The sequence below is a fragment of the Falco punctatus genome, assembly GCF_963210335.1.
Source record: "Falco punctatus genome assembly, chromosome: 1".
Lineage (NCBI taxonomy): Eukaryota > Metazoa > Chordata > Aves > Falconiformes > Falconidae > Falco > Falco punctatus.
The window spans coordinates 67475005-67496003 of record NC_137580.1 but is presented as its reverse complement, the minus strand read 5'-3'; the positions used below and the strand labels follow the sequence as shown (position 1 = coordinate 67496003).

Genomic DNA, 20999 nt, shown 5'->3' with positions numbered 1-20999 from the left:
GTCATTTAAAATTAAAAAACCCCAAGTTTATCTCGGTGTTGCTGACACCACACAGAGCCCAGCCCAATGCATCTGGCCCTCTCTCTCTCTAGCTGCTGCTCTTTCACTCAAAAGGTCACATTGTGGTGCAGCCTGAAGACCTACCTGCAGGGTGGCGAGGGTCACACTGCTACAGTGCTGCTTTCTCAGGGTCCTGATGTGTTTTTCAGCATTCTCAGGGGATCCGCTTCAGGGGGGAAGCTGTAGATGGAGGAGCTTGTTTGGTTTTGTTCCCTGCTTTCATGCTGTGTCCCTGTCACCCTCATTGATGAAGGCAGAAAAATCCAGTGTCTTGAGTTCAGGAGAATACAGTACATATTCAGAGGGAGGGAAATGCTGAACAACATTCATTCAAAGTCAATGGTAAAAGCACATAATTGATGGACCCTCATATTTAGCCTGAACTATCAATATTTAGTAGAGAATTTGTCTGCATTGTTGCTGGTTCGTTGTAGCATGCTTTGCCTGACCTAACATGCACCATGTGGTGTTTATATCCCCTCATCAGTGCAGAACTATTCAGGCTATCCCTTTTTGGTTTAAGTTACAGTTTTTATAGTGCTAATTAATGCCTCTGTTTAAATTTGAGTTTACAAGTTGCTTGAGAGACTTCAGCTGCAACAGGTAAATACGGCAGATGGTAGGTTTTTAACTGAACTTGAGCCATCTTATTCTGAGAGTGAAAGAAAATAAAGATACGAGGGAAACAACCTACAGAGAGTGATCGGTCTCTTTATACTCTACCTAGCCACAGAACAAGTGAGAGAAGAGGTTTTTCAGTATGTTTATTAATACATATCAAATCCTCACTCATGGAACTGGCACACAGGAAAAGCATATTGCAGGAAAGTATGGTGGTGTCAACGAGATTGTGACTGTATTTTCCCATGTACTTTCTTCCAGGATGACATGTTGCAAGCATGGTTGTGAGTCTCTGTTGCTCACTTGTTGTTAATCAGGTATTTTTTCTGATTTGCTGGACTTTTAATAAGCTGTCACTGAAAAAATTCAGACACTGTTTTGCACTCCAGGAAAACTCAGTATTACTGAGTCCTAAAGGTGGTTTTTATAGGCTACAGCAGCTTCTCCAAACTGCAGTATTCTCAAGAAGACGCAAGCTTTATAATGTGAGAAAGATTTGCAAGAATCTTTTTACCATGTATTTGTGGGGAACTCAGCTCAACTCCCACTGTCTGGCTTCCTCACAACAAAGCAGCAGTCAGTCTGAGAGCATGGCTGATCCCATTTTCTCCGTTTCGGTAAGGAGGATGGTGAGCTGATAGTCCTGTGTATCTGCATTTTGTATTGCAGATGGTCTTGGATGCAGATTGGGCTCTGTGGGCATGATTATGCTTTTCCACTGTGGCTCATTCTGAGTGGGCTGCTATATCCAGAAAACACTGTCCATATGGAGAGACTAGCTGGGATCCTGGAAGCAGCGTGTAGTTGCTCGGTGTGTTCGTGCACCTGGACCGAAAATCCATTCTGTATCGTGTGGTGCGCATCTAACATGCACCTTCTCACCAGGTTAGGAAGAGAGCAGTGGTGCTAGAGCTTGTTTCAGGCTCTTGCTTCAGGACACAGCTTTCTGTCTGAATTGCAAATTTGTTAGGTAACACAAGACAAAAAAAATCCCTAACCTAAGTAGGTTATAGGATGTAGAAGACTTTTTTTTCTCCGCTGTATTTCAAGCCATGAACGTCCTTCGTGTCCACTTTAGTGACTGGACAGCAAGCAGTCCTTGAATATTTTGTGTATGTGTATTTTTTTTAATGTCTTAATTTTTCAGAAGCATTAAGCACTTATTTTCTAAACAAAATATTATGGTTCTGTGTACTTGCCTTCCATTGGGATTTGAGCCTTTGAGATTAGTTTGAATAGTGGGGTTTTTTCAAGCTCTTTCATAGTCAAGAGGATAATACATTCTTTTATAGAAACTGAGATTCTTATGTTGTAGACAAGCAATTATAGAAGATCTGGGAAAAAAAACAGCACAAGGGTTTGGAGCATGTGCATGTCTCTGAGTAGCTGATGGTTATGTTTTGCTGTCTGGGTTTGGACTTTTTTAATTTGTTTTTTTAACTTGGTCATCAGTATTGACCTAAGTTAAAGATTGACTTGACTGAATGTGAACGGTGTTGTTTCAGAAGGGAATGGGCTTCAGCATCAAATTGATTTTCCAAACAAAGGAAGTCTGATTATTGCCTTGATAACGTTTCAGGTATTTTCTGTCAAAGCATTTTTTGGTCTCATTCAAAAACTAAAAACACTTTATAAATTTTAGTGTTCAGCCTCTGCTACGTAACAAAAGAGTCAGTTAATCTGTACTAGCATAATTTAACACAAAGTAGCTTGAGCAGATACTGTTTTGCTAGTAGAATTTACAGACTGCTTGAATTTTGTGGGAGGAATTTGACTTTTGAAACCTGTAATGAACAGGGATTTTTCCAGCCAGAGTCCTAGAGTCAGTGAAAGCCGAGGAACTGGTGTTAATCCTAGTTTAAGATCTTTGAAGGAAAAAGAATCAGTGTAATTATTTACCTGTTTTGCATCTATGAGATGTTTCTATACTGAGAGGCTTTGCTCATATGACTATACTATAAATCTTTTTTGTGGACACTTTGACAAACAGGTGACATAATATTAATAAGCACAGTTTTTGAGTTTAACTTACCAGCAGTTACTAGTCAGCTGTTTTCTGTTTACTTTGAAAGTGCTAAACTTGAAATACTTAGAATAGCATACTGTATTTAATACACATACACATCTAATTTAGAATAAGGGTACTTAAGAAATATGAAAGAATATGAGGAGTGGTGCTCTCATAAGCATACAGGGAGGTCTCAATATCTAGCTGTGTAATTGCCACTAGATATTACTATTGATTGATCATTTTCTGTATTGTGGCTGATAGCTTTGATAATTACTGGGGAAGAAAAGTTGAGTGGATTTTTTTTTTCCTGTTAGGCACTTCAGAGCCAGTAATAGTAGCTAAAGGACTTCTGTAGATATATATTCTGTGTCTTTTTTGAGGTATTTCATGAAGATAGCTGTATCAATAAGCTCTTTGTAATGTGGACAATGTCTTAGCAGAGCTACCATGAAAACATTTTTAAAATATATAACTCCATCTTTAAGATCTTAACTGTACTGAGACAAGGGCTAAATCCAGTATTGAGCCAGCTGGACACTGATCACATCCAGTGATGCTGTGAATCAAGGTGAGCAGCTTGTCAAGAATAACATGTCAGATTGTCTTTTTCTTTGCTAAAGCAGAGGTTAAGCATGCCAGTAGGTACTCAGTGGAAGCCAGAGGTGCTGTCTCTCAAAGAAGCGAAATGATGCCAGTCAGTTAATTGGTGGTATCTTGCCTCTAAGTGAGGCAGTGACTCCAGTTCCTGTTCAGTGTAGAGCTCTGTTGGAGTCGGGAGCAGGGAACAGATGACTGAACACGCTGGGATGCCAGCCTAGTGCCAGCCTGCCAGCATGGTCTTCAGAATTAACCATAGCACATCTTTTTGCACCAGCACTAGGGGATGCTGATTTTTCCTTTGTAGAAGGACAGAGGCCAGACTGGAAGCTGTTTTTTATCACCCACTGCCAAATGCAACATAATTGTCTGTTTCATTGCTACTAATGCTGAAGTAAATGTAACTCATTCGAATAAAATGCCTGCAGAGCTCAGTATTTTTTAGCGGAATACAGAAGTGAAACAGCTAGTGTAATAATGAGATCTGCTGCTTGCTGTGGATCTGAAGGTATATTTGGGAGTGCAGTCCTGGCATTGATCTTGTAATGGTGCTGGTGATAGTTGAGCTGGAGTTACAGAAATAAGTGATGGTTTACATTTTCATTTAAAAAAAACATTTCTTCTGCTGAAAACAGGCTAACCAGAGTGTTTTGCTGCAAATCAGAGATATGAATGAAAGCTGCTTTGCCCTATCTTTGCAGTGGCACTTAAAAGACATACAAAGAAATTGCAGTGATGCTTAGACTCACAGATGTGTCCAGAACTGCACTTCAGATTGGCCCTTTGGATCTGATGCCTTTGTAGCATTTTAATCAATATGAATGTAGTTGATTTTCTTAGGAAATAGCTTTACAGATTGGGACCCTGTAATTCCAGCTCTTGGGATTTTTAGGTAGTGCCTGTTTTTTTCGGCAAGCTGCTCCAGTGATCCCCTTCCAGTTTTGTATGCTGACAGGAGGAGCAGAGCATTAGAGGATGCAGGTGGCTCTTTTTCTTAGGGAGATCCAAACGTACTGGATACTGTAAGTATGGTTTTAATGGGCTCAAGACATGAGGAAAGAGGAAGAGAAGAGGGAGAAGTGATAGTTTTAACTCCAGCCGTTATCTCCTTCAAACTCCCAGTGAAAGAGATGCCTAGGTGCTCTAAGTTCTTGTGGAGCTGTGGGCACCCACTCTGTCTGGAACACCCACTCTGTCTGGACTCATCTTGCATCCTCAGAAGGATGCAGTAAATTGGGGCTGCTCCACTCTTGCTACTGACCTTTCCCTGTAGTTGCTGGGGCCTGGAATTGGATGACAGTTTTTTCCACATCTGCTCTTCCCCACCTCAACCTATACCCAGGTAAAGAACAGTTGATCCATAGTTGTGAAATGCCACCCCTCTGTCTCCTCCAAATAATTTTAGAGATTAAGAATCATTCTCCTCCTCTGCTATTAGTTGAGAAAAGAGCAAGTTTTTCTCATCGGTGAAGCAGAAGGTCATAAAGCAACAAGTGTAGAACAAACGTTCAGATGGTTCCTTATCTGAACAAATAAGAGGATTGACTGAAGTTCATCTCATATTAAATGCTGTTGTAATCTATTAGTAGGATCCATTCACATTGCAGAGGAGGAGTATGCTTACATTGCTAAGTTTGATACGCTGTCAGCTTCAGACCATAGGGAAAGATGAAAGCATGATGCTGAAGTAAAGTTAAGGAGAGTCAAGCTGAGAAGTATGTTGGCATGATTCTAATAGTTAAATATTTACCAGAAGCAGACTGCTCTTAGTGTCTCATTTTTCTAAAGCTATCAGTATAATAAGGTAATAACCCATGCATAGATCATAGTTCTCTGGAAAATGACTGCAAAGGGTCCTGCTTCTTGAACAAGGACAACTAATGTCTGGTTCCTTTTAAAAAAAGAAACTAGAATATATTGAGTATATTGTTGAGAGTCACTGGAAAACAAAGTTTCTTCCTGAGCTGTAGCGTTGGTGTAGCACAACGAAAGGGAGTATTCTGCCTTGGAGTTCTCTCCTGCAAGTGTCAGGTTGGGTGCTGGCTGTAATAGGGTGGCTGTTCAAATGGACATGAATTTAGTGGTTTGATGGGGTTGTATTTTGCTTTTTGTCAGCTGCAAGTTCAGTAGCCAGTCTTACCCCTCTTTAGCCTGCTGTTTGTAAAGGAAGGAGTTTTCAAGCCTGCAGTCTCTGTGGTAATTCATGTTAGTGTTGTATCAGTGGGTGCAGTGATTGTGCAAGGTTTCTCTCCTTACCATAAATCACTTTTGCAGGCATGGTCATGAGGTCTGCAGCTTGATTTGGTGTTGGCCTCTTTCACAGCCCCCTTCATGTTCACCCTGTTTTTTCCCTCTGGACTAAAATCCTTCATGCTCCTGCAGAGGCCCAGAATCTGTGTTACACGGAAGGGGCAGAGCAGCGGCAGTATGGCAATGCCTGCTGTGTCTTAACACAGCTGCCAACATCACCCTGCACTTGCTGCTGCTGAACAGAGACTGCGTTCACACATGCAGAATACAAGGTGAAGTTCTGAAGTGGCTGGTGTACTTCTTCCAGGCCTTGCTGTCTCACTGGTACTGAAAAAGTAGAACCAGTTGATACCAGAGATTAATAACTGTAAATTTGCTCTTGTGCCCCAGTGAAATCCAGTGGCATAGAGGTTGAGAGGGAATCTCAAAGGCATCTGAAGAGCAACGTAAAAGTGATAAGCTTTAAGAGGATTGACATAGTACTTACTTTGCAATTTTTGTTTTACTAAAGCAAACTTGAAGTTTTGCTTCAAGAGATAGTGATAGACACTATCTCGGTGCTAGACAGAAAATTGCTAGACAAAAGGAGAAGAGTAAATATAATACCTTTGTTGTGCTTCTCTCCATCTACCTGGGAGGAAACCCGCTGAATTTTGGCACTCCTGAAAAAAGGTTTTAATGATGAGGAAACCATGTGAATACACTAGGGTGTAGGAAAGACTAGTGTAATTTTGTGTTGCATGTGTGGGAGGAATTGTTTCAGGGAACAAGAGGATGAGACCACTGGTATGACAGTACCTGAAATACTATATTACCATAAAGATATTGATCGTTGAAGGGAACTCAGAAGCCGCGTAAATGGGTAGAAACTGTAGAGATTCATTTATGAGGAAAAATTTAAGAATTAAATATGCATAACTTCACTAAGCAGTGACTACAGGGGTTCATAAATCTAACAAGCATGAGTGGTGCAAGCACAGAAGAAAGAACTATGTGTATAGTCAGGGATAAGGCTGAAATGGAAACTTCGAGTATCCTTTGCATGACTTCCTGAGAGTGAAATGGTCTGAGCTCTTAAATACCCTCCTTTGGGAGAGGGAGGAATTCATTACACAGAGCTGTGCTAGACAGAAATCTAATGAATATGCAGTAAGAATAATCCCATCCTTTTAGGGTGATAGATGTATGTATTGAGCCTGGCTTCATCGTGTCGTTAGTAATGTTAGCTGTCAGCGTTATTTAAATCTAGCGTGAAGGACACGCAATGCAACAAGAGTTAACCCGTGCTGTCTTGGGTCCTACAGACAAATGCTGATTTATAAACCTGACAAACTCCTCACTCTCTTCTCATCCTTGAATATCAGGATGAGGGGAGGAAAGTGTCACAGTCTTTTTGGATCTTTCAAATTTACAGGACAATGTACTCTGTATGTTAAAGTTTATTTAATGAACTCATTACGAAAGAAAACAAATATGTCAAATGAGCTTAATCCCTTTTGTACAGCCTAACATGTGAATCCACTAATTTGTCACTGGATTCACGAGGGTTCTGACTCCCAGGTTCTCTGATTCATAAACTGCACCTGTCAGCAAAGCAGTTACCTTGCTGAGGGTGAGAGTGCTCATCTTCCCTGCTCCCGCACAGCGCAGGTGTCCCTGTGTCACACTGGAAAGCACGAGAGCCTCAGCACTCCGGCTGCTGCTGCATCTGATTCAAAAGCTTTTTGGGTAAGCTGAAGAAGTTGGGTCTATACCATTTCCATAGGTTAGTGGATTCTGAAAAAAATGCCAGATTGAAATGCAGGGATTATGGCTGCAGGTGATAACCACTGACTAATGACCTTTAGCCCTTCCTGCCCATTGTGTCCTGCCAGTGCATTGCTCTCGCTTTGGCCTGATGGCGCTGCTGCCAGCATACATCAGGCCTTGGGGTGGGCTGCGTGTCAGCCAAAATCTGAGCAGGAGCTGAGTGAACAGATAAAGAGAGACTTTCTCAGACCTGCCTCTCCATCTGATGGTCAGGCTGAAGGAGTAGCAAGTCCTCCTTCTTTGCCAGGGACTCCTTCTTAGACTTTTGCTGCTCTTCCTTGGGATTCTTCTTTGAGAATGTACCAAGTTGCATTTTCTGCTACATTACGGTCACTGAAGTATGCAGGCATGAGAAGTCTACCTGAAATGGGACAGAGTCCAAAGCAGAGTTGGCTGCTGTACAGCTGCTGTGTGCTGCACTTGTTGCAGCTGTTTTCTACATTTAGCAAAATAGCTGAAGGCTATGAAATTGGATCTCCTAAAACCAAATTGCTGAGTGTCTTTAATACATGTGATCTTTGCCGTGATAGTTGTGAGACAAAGCAGAATCATAGTGTGACAAGGACGTCGAGCTGCCATACCTTGTGAAACCCACATTAAATGCACTTGTATTCTGCTCTTTCAAAGAGAAGACACGTAAAATGTGCTATGGAAAGGAATGAAAACATTCTTGTGCTGTTCTCTTTCCTTCCAGGGCATCCCTAAGGGATTTGCCCACCCACAGTTGGGTGGGGGAACGTTGAGCAAACTGGACTCTTGTCTGGACCATGATGGTCATTTGTAGGGTTGGGGATCAGTTCTTGGTTTCAGTGTGGTTCTTTCTTCTTGACACCTCATCTGCTATGGCCCCAAAATACAGGCAACAGATGGGACAGCGCCCCAAGGAAACCAGGGTCCTCTGACCAAAAAACAGTTGAATCAATGGAAATATGCACTTACCAAGAAAAGTAGGATTTAGACATTACACATACAAAATTAAGAAGTTGTAGGTGAATAGTTTAAAATGTGATGTTTATCTTGGGAGGTTTTTTTTCCTAGAACAGGAAATCACACAGCACTCTTTGAAATGTGATGCAGACATGGTACTTTGATACACAGGTTTTGTTCTTTGCTCCACCATAACCTTTGTGTTACCTTTGGCAAGTCACTTAAATTGTGTTGTTTTTTCAGTCTGGATAAAGAAGTAATTGTACTTCCCTGCCTGCAGCAGATGTCTGAGGATCAGAGACAGAGATGCTCAATTATAGTGTGCAGAAGAGACTTACAATCAAATTAGCTGTTAAGTGCTCTAAAAGATAAGAACATGTTTCCTGCCTCCAACCTTTCCCTCTTCTCCAGAGCAATTTTTTAAAAAAAAATCTTTTGGCAGGCTCACTGCTTTGTTGCTGAGCAGCGAATACTGACAGCTGTTACATTCTGATTTGAGGTGCTCCTTACTCTCTGTGCCTGAACACCCAGCAGATGAAAATAAAACACTGGAAGGGATTAAGATGCCAAGTGTTCATTCTGTTTCTTGTTTAGGATACCACCTGTGATTACGACGTAGGGTCAGGCTGTTGAAGTGGAGGCCTTCTGAAAATGTGAAGCGAAGAGCTGCAGAGGGCTGTCTTGGGGCATCCCCTTCTACTTTCTTGGCAGGTGTCAGTCAGCTCCTGACCGTCACAGGTTGAACGTGCAGGACCTGTCAGAGCAGCCCCTTCTCGGGCATCGGCTCTAGTGAGACAGGAGCGTGACTTTCTTTCCATGATAGGGACTAAACAGCAACATGGACTAAATGTAATGGGCCGGCATAAAGAGCAGCACCTCCTGGAGACCTAGGAATGCTGCAGCCCTGTAAAAATGTTTGGTGTTACCAGTTTAATTTTCAGAAAGCTCTTGTTCTTTTCTAGATTTGAGCTGTTTTGTTACTGTTTAAATGCAGCTGTACCTTGAAGGGTTGAACTCATGAAACACGTTGTTAATTTAGTCAGATAGTTAACAATTACTTTATAAAATCCCAGTGAATTACACAGTGCAAAGTAAATACAGGTTTTCAGAACTTTGACTCATACAGGGATGTTATTGGCTACTGGAGCCTGGCTAAACCTTCATGCTCCAAGCCAGTGGATGTTGTCAGTAGTTGTTCCACTTCAGTCATCTGTGAATATTCACAGATTTACAGTCAGCTTGGAAGTGAAGCTGTCAAAGCAACCCACCTGATAATGATAAAGAAGTAGCTGTCAGAGAAGTGGCAGGCCACTTCCGGGCTGAAGTGTTTCACTTCAGAAAATTCAGCACCGTTTGTGTTTTGTATCATTTCTGAAAAATGCATAAATAAAAATTCTTTCTCCTTTGTGTTTTTGTAAGGATTTTGAAATGTCCAAACTTGTCATCTAGCTGCTGTTTTTAGTTGGTTTTGACTCTTTTTCCTTGCAAAAGAAGAAATAGGAAATCGATGAATGACTTACTACGTGTTGTAAAAAAAATACACAGTGATGGATTAATTTATACAGCTTAACTGCCTGACCACATTGTCTGCAGGCAAGTGGTTAAATGTTAATGGTTTAAAGTTTTCAAAAGAGACTGTTATATTAATAGTATGTTGGTTAAGTACCCGCAAGTGGAAACACAGCAGTTCAGGTCATCTGTTTCCCTTGTGATTTCTTAAACACAGCTCTGCTTTTCAATGAAGAAAAAGAACGGAAATGGAGCTATTGTACTGAATTGCTTGGCTCCATGTGGAAGGTCTTCCTTTCATGCTCTGCTCTAAGGATAATAAGAATGGAATGGGGAGATGGTCTCATCTGGGATCCAAGTGAAAGTGTTACGAAAGCAAATGCAGACTGAAAAAGAGGGCAACTTAGAGAAATATGCCAAAGCTGTGAACAGAACATTACCCTTCTTTGCAGGAGGGACAAGGATATTATGTCTTTGTCTGCCACTATGCCGTCTCCACCTCAAAAATAGCTGCTGACTGCCCTTCTTTTTCCATTGCAGTAGTTTTAATTTCCTTTGCCTGCTCTTTCCATACTGCTCTTTTTTTCTGTAGCTTCAAATGGAAACCATAAAGATGAGAGAAGCAAAGGGCAGAGGCACTAGGGAGAAAGCCCAGCTCCTGAGGAAGCAGATGCATCAGGTGAGAAAGCAACACATAGTCAGTGTTCCCTGTGGCGTGCAGATTGTGGTTGGCTTTGCTGCCCTGGGACATGGCTCAAGTTTCTGTATTTGTGCATGTCCCAGCCCTCAACATCCATGTCTGCAAACCTTCATTTGGGCTGGTCTGATATTTGGCCTCAGTGTTTAGAGAACTGGTAGCTATTCAGCTGGTCACCAGGCAGGGTAATTGTTACTGGGGGTGTCTTCTATAGGGTATGTGCAGTATCAGTGGCAGAGGAAGATTTCAGGCAAAGAAGGGTGAAGCAGAGGCTGGAGTACAAGCTCCGTACCTCACCATTCCCTGGCCTTCTTGCACTGCCTGCCTGGGCTGTGTGGGTATCTCAGTCCCTCATCTGGTGAGCTGCTGTTCCACAGCTTTGCTGTTACACTTCTAGTGACAACTAAATTGCTCTTATGCATCCCCGCTCCAGATACAAGTCAGTGCTTTCAATATAATATATTATTATACATACATACAGCATAGTTACCACTGCAGCAAAATTCAGCAGTTCTTATGACTCCTCTTTTAGGAGACAAGTTTTTTTTCCATTCAGAGGACAACTGACTTCCTACTTGTTTTTTTTTTAGTTTGTTTGTTTTGAGGGTTTTTTCTGATCCAGTTCAAGATACCCAGGTTCCCGTAGACAACTTCTTCAAGATTAATTTAGGCCAAAACACTTATTCCCTGGTTATGTTTTTTTCTGCCTGTTCTTTTGTACTCAGATCACAGAGTGAATCAACTTGAAATCTCTCCTGCCTCTCCTCTATCTACTCTATACCCTTTCGTTGTTTTTCCTCTCTTTCTTAGCTGGTTTTCAGTTAGCTGAGTTTTCTATTCTGGTTGATCAGTTGGTTGTAGTGGTGAAGCTGGGACAAACCGTTTTGCTGTGACCTGCACTCTATATTTCCTTAAGATGATCGTGAAGTTGTCCTGAAGTTCCTGAATGCTCAGCCTAAGAAATGGTTGTAAGCACCTCCAGTCTAGCTGAGGGAGTTGCAGAAGTATTGGAGATTGACAGCAGTGCTCCCAACGCATCCCTTGAAGCCTTTCATTTCCTCCCCCAGGAGTCTGTTCTTCCTGCCCTGCAGAGCTGCAGCAGAAGGCTTGTTTATCCTTATTATGAAGGGTCTGCCCACCCTGGATTGCTCTTGATAGTCAAATGTTAAGTCTAGGAACAAAGATAGTAAAACCTTAATTTGCAGGGGTAGGGAGGCATTTGCCATCTCAGACACTCTTAGAGAAAGTGCAGACTGTACCTAATACCTGTATAACTGAGGTAGTAATAGCAAAATATAGGTGAGATCTCAGGGATGATGAAAATGCAAACTGAGAGTCAGAGGGAGTTGTCACCATAGGAATGGCGGCACTGGCGCAGGATGCAAGATAAAGGTACATAAAGAGTTGTGGAGAGAAAAGCAGCAAGACTGTGTGGTGCTATAGCATGGTGGTGTGATGCCAATCATGTCTGCTCTGCTGAGCTCCTCCGTCATAGAAACAAACAGTAACAGAAAATGCAAACATCATTGCTAAAAACAACTTTATAGCTAATGCACTTCAGTTTGGTACCTTTAGGTCTGCAACACACTGTGAAAACCTAAGCCATTTTATAGCTACAGCAACCCCCTTCCCTCCTCTGTCTACAGGGTTTTGCAGAATGTTTTGTTAAACCTGTAAGTGTTTTGGATTCACTCTGTGAAATATGAGAAAGTGGGATTTTCCTTATTTAAAATAATATGGGAGAGGTTGTTGATTGTCATGCTTTATCTGAAATACCTGCTTTGTTTTGGGCTGAATTGCTTTGGAGTAGCAGGAAATATGAGTGTTGCCTTTGTAGAAACTCTCCATTCTGTGTAAATTTGAGGTATGTTGCAAAGCTGATGTAACAGCCTTTCTTGATGTTTATATTCAGGTAGCCTGTAGTGTGATGTGATTATAGGTTGCATAGAGCAAGCTGTCATAGTTAGATGGCTCATAGACCTAATGAGCCTCTTTTTCTGCAGACATGTGACAAATATTCCTGTGGTCATCCTTGTCCTTGCCCAGAGGACTAGCCACGTTGGACTGGGAGTGAGAAGTGTCAGTGGGTCCCTGGTTGGTAATTCAGGGGCTGTGTGCATGCCTGCCTCTAGGAGTGGGAGAGCCATTGCCTTTTCCTCCCTGGGGGTATTAATTTACATCTCTTTCTTTGATCTAGCCTCCAATTTTTCCATGCAACATTCAAGAACATTATAACCTTGAGACCTTTACCATCTCTCAAGACTGGGTTGATATTAGCTAGCAGGTTCAGGAGCTCTAAGGGTAAGGAGGATAGACAACTCTCTTACAGAAGCGTTGCTTCCTTACAAATGTGTGCTATGATCGTGGTGCATAGGTACAGTGCTATGAGTGGAAAAAGTGAGTAACTATCCTAAGAAATACTACTAGAGGAGGTTCGAGATTCCGTGGTCTCAGGTGGTGGGTGGCTGGGACGGGAGGAAGAGCGATGTCTCAGCATGTATGTGTGCTTCAAAGGCTCATTTCTGGCAGTTCTGTGCCCTTAAAACCATGGGTTCAAGCCTATCTTCCAGTTTCTTTTTACACGGAGGTACAATAGTGTTGATTTTATGAAATGAAGAAGAATTCACTAGCCAGAGGGTTTTCTGCTTGTTTTTAATCTTACAGGCAGCGAGGAGGACAGTCCTTGTTATTTCTCATTGCAGCCGTGTGCTGGAGAAACAGAACAGATGGGAAATGGAAATCTTTGTAATTCTATATTTAGATTATTTTCTTCCTTTTGTCAACTTATTTGTTACTATTTTGATGGCTTGGGTCAGGTGGATTTGGGTGACTGCTGGGATACATGATGGATCTCTTCCCATATGCATCTGTTTAGCATGCTGATAACGGTGTAAGAGACTAGTTAGACTAGCAAAGTCCTTTGGGAGCTCCGTGAAAGCAATCTCAATGCCTGCATTTGTATTCTTGGTTGGTGTGAATACTGTGCTAGTTTTTGAGAACTGGATGCCACATGTCCAGGAGTTAAAGAAAGTTTAACCACAATATCCTGTAATGTACTATTTATCAACACCAAGGAAAAGGCAATATGGTTTGATACATTGTGGAGGTAACACAAATTATAGGAAAGTGAGGATTTTCTGCAGGTGTGGCAGGCACTGAAAGACCACCTTGGAAACCTGGGAGGCTGCTTTGGGGAAGAGCTGCTTACCATCATTTCCTGGTTTAACCCCAGCCGGTAATAAAGTACCACACAGCCACACATTCACTCCCCCCTTACCCAGAGGAGTGGGGAGGAGAATTGGAAAGGAATGTAAAACTCCAGGGTTGAGATAAGAATTAATTCAATTTAATAATTGAAATAAAACAAAAGAATAATAAGAAGAAGAACAATAACAGTTATAATTAAAAGGAACGAGAATGGGAGAGGAATGAAATCCAAAGGGAAGGGAGAAAAGAAAACAAGTGATGCACAACACAACTGCTCACCACCCGCTGACCGATGCCCAGCCGGTCCCCCAGCAATGATCGGCAGCCCTGGCCAACCCCCCCTGTTTATATACCAAGCATGACATGCCATGGTATGGAATACCTCCTTGGCTAGACAGAATAATGGAATAGCTCTTCACCTTGATGTCTTGGGACACATTTTCTGATCTGTACTGTTGCTGTTTTGATTGCCTAGCTATTTTTAATACCAACAGGATAGCAAAAAGAACCCAAACCCAAACCAGGCAAACCAAAAACCTAAGGTTCTTCCTCTTCTCCTTTGCATATCACGTAATTACTGATATAAAGGTTCAACAAACAGTGACGTATGGAAACACTCTGTGTTGAAATATATACAGGGCTAAACAAAGCAAGAATTTAGGGTGTTTGTCTTGTTTGACAGCCAGCACTGACAAAACTCCCTGGAATCTAAGCTTGTGTGTAGATGGCAGAGGTGTATTTTCTGGTGAGAATAGTAGGTTATTTACTTGTGCGGAAGACCTGGACCCTACAGCTTAACTCCCCAGTGTGTGCTGCAGAGACCTGGGATTTGAGCACTAGTTCTGCTGGCTGGGATCTCCTTGGCTCCTTTCTGATGTGCAGCAATACTCATGCATTTCTCTGTTCTGCCTCCCCCAAACTAGTACGTTTTTGTGGAAATAAATGTCCCTGCCTTTCTGTGCTTTGTTTGCTTGTAAGGTCCCCGAGCTGAAATAGTATTAACACAGTTTAAATAAGGTTACAGTCTTGGCTGCATGTATATTGGAAATACATAAACAGTACTAATGTATTGTGACACTTTTTATGCAATTATTTTTCTAATAAAAACTTGGGAAGATAAAAACTAACAACAACCAGAATTTTCTGCTATCCTCATGTGTTGTTTAGCTCATCACATTAGATATTTGATTATAATATTTTTTTATTACTTCAGAGACACAGATTGATTTTTTTTGGTGTGGTTGTTTACATGAACTTTATTTTTTTTATATATAGGATATCATTATTTGGGCACTACCTGAACAAATGAATTTGTGTACCTGTTGGCTGTTGAGCTTTCAATGGCAATTAAAAAATTAAGTTTTATTCATGGCATTTTAAATGTGTATGCGTAGGGGAAATAATTCAGATATTGTTAGTGGTGTTCTATCACTCTGAGCCACAGTAAGAGGTACCAGTGGATCTGTCACCGTGTACTGTTTGTTTCAGTATAATGGATAATTACCATCAAACAGTAGTTGTGCAACATTATATTGTTAAGGGAAGGTTAATCAATAATTCCAAGAAGGAACTAAAACAAAAGATCTTCTTGTGAAGCCGGATCTGAAACCAAATTTTCCAAAACAAGTTGAACTGTGGTCAGGACAAGTCCATACAGGGAAAGATAATTGAATTTCAGTTCTCGGTCAGCTGTAACCAGAGGGTCGACTGTTGTTTGAGACCCCCAGAAGTTTTCTTAGATACCTGTGAGGAACATGTGTGATGCTTAGTTAGCATAGTACCATCTGTTCTTGGGAAATGAAAATATGTTTGACTCTTCCAAGAAATGTAATGCATAAACATCTGTATGGTGTACATAATCTTGCCTAAATGTAACACATGACATGTGCCTTAGGTGGAATGACCCCCTGTGCATCCAGCGCTGCAGTAAAGGAAATGCTGCCTTGGTGTTAAGGAGTGTTGTTATTTCCAGTTTCAGTGAGAGATCTGATGCAATTTCTCCACTGCTTTCTGGTTTCTTCTCTAAAGACACCAACATTTTGTTTGTGATAGGCATTTATCACTAGGCTTTTCATTGTTTTGCATACTGCAGTTCTTCCCCATAACTAGCCATTAGCCATGTATTGAGTACATTATCTGCTTTATCCTTTTGAAAAAGTAAATCTTGAACATCAGTATGTAGTTTGAATAGCATTATTACCAAAAACCTGAACATAGCTGATTACTTCTCATTAAAACCCTGAAATGCTGTCTTGCCTGTTTTACATACACATTCTCACATACACGCAGAACAGTTATACTTTCCTGCAAAGCTGAATATACAGGATGTTATCAGTGAGGATATCTATTAATGGAGGTGTAAATCTGGACAGCTGTAATGACCTGTAGTACAAAATTCAATTGGTTTTGTTTTCTGGAGAAAGTTCTTCAAATATCTGAGGGTAACACTGAGGTTAGTATTTTTTCCACGTACACACATTTTGAGATTAAAGAAAAGGTTTTAGAAGAGGACATTGCTACAATTTTAAGGAGGTTATTACACTGTTACGTCTCACTGATACAAAAACATGATGCACAAATGTATGCCTTCAACTGAATCTCTTCATCCCATGAGCTCTACATGCTCTAATGAAACAAACATTGTAGGTGATGAATGTATTACAAATCCTTGTAAGTGTCCATATGGAAGTCTCCAGGTCTCATTGCTACAACTCTCTCTGTGCTAGATCAAAACCCATGAGACAGGTGCCTTTAAATCTAACCCTCCTGTGGAGGTGAACATGAGTTGTAAGTTAGGGCAAGTTATGGTTGGCTTCGTGGTGTGCTGAAAGTCTTACAGCTGTATTTCAGCTGTAATGCTGAAGTTTAGAGACTGAAAAAACCCAGCATTTTATGATGTGCACACAGATTTGGGGTGCTCAGTTGGAAGGCAAGTGTAACTGAGGTTGAAGTCTGTAGTAACTTTTGGGTGCTTGATGCCAAGTTTAAACACCTCAAGTGTGAAACAGCTTGAGGTTAGTGCCCTACCTGGAAATCTGGATGTGAATGACTTTGCCAAGTCTGTACGGTGAGTCAGAACAAGAACTACCGCCTGGTCTGACTTCCAGCTCACCTGCGTACATTGCTAGCAGGAAGAAAATTGCTGTACTGTAAACCAGCAGGGAATATGTCAGCATGGTTCTTTCACTTTTATGGATGTTAAAATTGGTACCTTTACTGAATACAAAATATAATAGACTCCTGGAACAGTCTGTGCTGTCCCTGGCTGAGGGCAGATTAGATTGGGAAGAGCTTGCAATAGGGCTGTGGGAAAAACGACTGAAAAGTGCATCAAAGATGAAGTACCTACATATACATTACGCAGTTTATAAAGCCATTTTCCTACAGAACAGTGGATTCTCACTGTAGATTGTCTTTTCCATACTTCTGACGATACCTCGTAACTCAATTGTCCCAAGAAAGGCACTGAATAACATGTCTGAAGATGGTGCCTACAGTTCTCTCACCTTACCAGCCTTCAGGCTCTGTGGGTGACCACAGGCTCTGAACAGCGATATTTGTCATGCTCAAGTGCTCGCTCTGGGGGTAGAGCTACTGATGACCTTTATGGCAGATGACAGTCTTTCCATTGTTAGAGATAAACGGGCGGAAAGTATTTTTTTGTTTGTTTGGGGATGCTTTTGTCCATATGCACAGAATAACGTGTTAAAACTATTCTACGTACAAATCAGTTGTTGGAAGGGTACTGGGTAAACACGCTGAGGGGGAACAGTTCGCCTTTGCTTCTTAACAGCATTGCTCCCCTGCTGTTCTGGTGGTGCAGAGGGGCAAGCTTGCTGCCAGGGGTGAGCAGATGTTAGATGTCAGTTTTGAGTAACCTCTCTGTAATCATATTTAATTTAAAATTAATATCGCTAATGCACTAATGTTTTATGCATCCTAGTAGAGGGAATGTAGGCTGTTGGATCTTTGAGCGCTTGTTAACTGTTTCTGGCTGTGAGTGACTGGTAGCTGTGTTATTAAATAATCTTAAATCTTAGTGGAAACTGACTGTGATAGACAGACATGTGGTGTGATTATGTGTCTTGTTCCTATAGGAAATCACACTACCAAAACAAAAGAAAAATCCAGGTCATCCGTAACTCTGCATGACAGCCCTAACTTGAGGAGGGATGTTAATGATGGGTGTTTTCCTCTCTCCTTCTGTTGGCATAGTAGGGCTTTGAATTGCCTCTGATGAACTGAGAAACTTCACCTGGAAAATACTAGGTCACTTGGAAATTCAAAAGTTCTAGTTAATGAGATATATAACGCAGAGCTGCCTTGCCAATCAGTTTATGAAGATAGAAGTGCAGTGAAGACACTTTAGATTCCTTCAGAGCAAGGAGTTTTTGCAGCTGCTGATACAACCTGTACTCAACATAGTCCTTCAGATCAAAGTTGATAAAAGGGAGAAACAGGTTCCATAATTTTTAAGGGCTCATTGTAATTTGAATTCAATTTTATATGCTCCTATCACTTTACAGTTAATAGCTTTCCAGTAAATGGTTTAGTTGATGTATCAAAAATGTAGTTTGTCACTTTGTGTTAGTGCTTTAAGGAAGAATTTCTTTGCTGTTTTCAAGAGAAATAGGATGCAATGTGTCAGAATACCCATTGGCTTTCCCCACCCTGCCCTGTTTTTTTCCTGTACAAACTGTGTATACATAATGCTTTAAAAAATAAGCCAAATGTGATATTCTTTAATTCTTAATATCAAAACTTGATATTTTCCTGGTAGGAAATCTGTTTGCATATGCACATTTACATAACAGAGGGAAGGAGTAACTTTAATTTTCTATTAATTCTGTGTAAAAACTCTAAGATTAAGAACTAAACAGTTCTCAGGTCCTTTGAATATGAGAAGTTTGTATTTTCCACTGCTTGCTCTAAGAAGTAAAGCATTAACAACAAGAACGTCAAAGCTATAATAATTATAATAAGTTATTTGAAGTTCGACTTTACATAGAATTCCTGTATGAATTTGGGTGCATGTTGGGGGTGGAGTGAATAGAATGACCACAGGCCATTCATTTTCTTAGTGTTGTAGCTTGTTCTGGAGCACAGGCTATAAACACGGCAGCCTCACACGGAGCACTCTGCAGGATTTATTTACCTTATTTTAGAGTTTTCTTCTAGTAACGCTTTCCCCCAATGGTATGCTTCCATTCAGTTAGGAGCAAGTCTGGGGACCAGACTGGGTGTTAACTGCAAACTTCACCTGATTAATTAACAAGGTCAGAGAATTTATTTGAGATAGCTTGCAGAAAACTTGACAGTGTGGAACTAGACTTTTGTTGGTGTTGCAGGCTAGAGATTCTGCTGTCCGCAGGACTCTTTCATTGATGGCGGCTTCATTTAAATGTATCCCAAAATACAAAGCTCAGTAAGAGGTTCTGCCTTATAATCATTGCGTTATAGCAATCTGCTTGTGTTGGAAGACCAGATGACTACATCAAATACACATTGATGTTACTGTGGGCCTGAGGAGGAAAAGAGCAGTAGCTTTTGACAATTGGTTGCTTGTTCTGACTGGGATTAAATTCTTGTTTGTTTCGGTGTTAAAAGGCATTCCTAAAAACACACTGTAAACCCTGCTTTTAGAGAATGTAGGTTCTTGTCTTGTCTATCACATCAGTGTTATAAATACATGCCCTAAGTGAATTAATAGAAGAAGAGGAAATAGAACAGCTCTTAATTGGCTGAAGCTCAAAGGCTTTGTGGTGAAAAGTGAGCAGCTAACATGCAGCTTTGCTAACCCCCTGGGAGGCACAGCAGGCGCATCGGAACACAGGTGCTGGACCATCCGGGGCATACAGAGCCTTTCATCTTCTTCTACTGGTTTTAATAGTTTTTCTCATGATAATAAGCTTTAGAAAAAGCCACTGGAAACCTCTACAGGAAATCTTCAGTTTTTCTGTTTGCTTTGTATGCTCTACAGAAAGGTATAAATGTATAGGCTTGTTATACGGAGTAAGGACTGAAGGGCAGAGTGATAGCTCAGTGTATCACAGCCAGTATTGGTTGTTTATTTCCAGATATCATTGCTGTCTGTACACTTTGTACTTCTACAGGAAGAAGGTGAAAATCAGACTATGGTGGATTCAGTAAGGAATGTTGCGAATTAATTCACATTTCAGCTAAGGTACATTTATGAAATGCTGATGTCAACAGCTGAAACATGGGAGTGGGCAGCATCAGCAAAGCCACAGCCATTGATGGTTTTAGATTAAAATAGCTTCTTGAACAGCAATGGGAGAAGATAGACTTACAAAAGAAAAACAGAAAATAAAGCAAAAAGGTTTTTTTCTCGACATCTGACACCACTTTGGTGTGTCTCTTCAGGTGATAGCAATGTTTGATGTGGGAGAAGAGGATGGAGGCTGTCTGATCATTACCAACGGGAAGTAAAAAGACAGCTGGGTTTTATGAAGGAAAGTAAGAAAGAAAAACATGTTTATATAGCTATGTAACTGCATGAAGAGCTTCTGCCCTGAGCCTGGTAGAACATACAGCTGGAATTTGTATCCGGGCTCAGAGATATAAATATGACCTTCTTTGTACAGTGAAGTGTCTCTGGTTGCACCGCAACCTGAGTCCATGCCTTCATACGCCACATTTGAGACCTTTGTCCACAAGTATTTGAGAGTGATACTTTGTCCTGGTTTCAGCTGGGATAGAGCTAATTTTCTTCATAGTAACTGGTACAGTGCTGTGTTTTAGATTTAGTATGAGAATAATGTTGATAACACACCGATGTTTCAGTTGTTGCTAAGTAGTGCTTATGCTAAGTCAAGGACTTCTGAAGATTCACATGCTCAGTCAGTGAGAAGGTGCACAAGAAGCCGGGAGGGAGCAGAGCCAGGACAGCTGACCCAAACTGGCCAAAGGGATATTCCGTACCACAGAATGTCATGCTGAGTGTATAAACTGGGGGGAGTTGGCTGGGGGCCACCAGTCGCTGCTGGGGACTGGCTGGGCAGCGGTCAGCAGGTGGTGAGCGATTGTGTTGTGCATCACTTTTTTTTCTGCCTTGGTTTTTATTCCTCTCTCTTTCTCTCTCCTTTTAATTACAATTGTAGTTACTATATTTTATTTTATTTCAATTATTAAATTGTTATCTCAACCCACAAGCTTTACCTTTTTCAGATTCTCCCACAGGGCAGGGGCGGGGAGTGAGCAAGCTCTATGGTACTTAGTTGCCGCCCGGGGTTAAACCACAACATGGGTCCTTAGGCACAAATCGTAAAGTACGAGGACATACACGCTTAT

General features: G+C 41.2%; 1 protein-coding gene across 4 annotated transcripts in view; it reads left to right on the top strand.

Moving 5' to 3' along the window:
• Positions 1-20999, top strand: part of MCUB (mitochondrial calcium uniporter dominant negative subunit beta) — a gene marked incomplete at its 5' end in the record, with an annotated part of 53033 nt that overhangs the window by 12007 nt on the left and 20027 nt on the right. Inside the window, one exon of one of the 4 annotated variants that reach the window (XM_080374065.1) lies at positions 10383-10463. The exons of the other annotated variants lie outside the window; for them this stretch is intronic. Within the exon in view, the coding sequence (XP_080230191.1) occupies positions 10383-10463 (81 nt within the window). Of the gene's footprint in view, positions 1-10382; positions 10464-20999 lie in introns of those variants that run through there. 4 annotated transcript variants of the gene reach the window in all.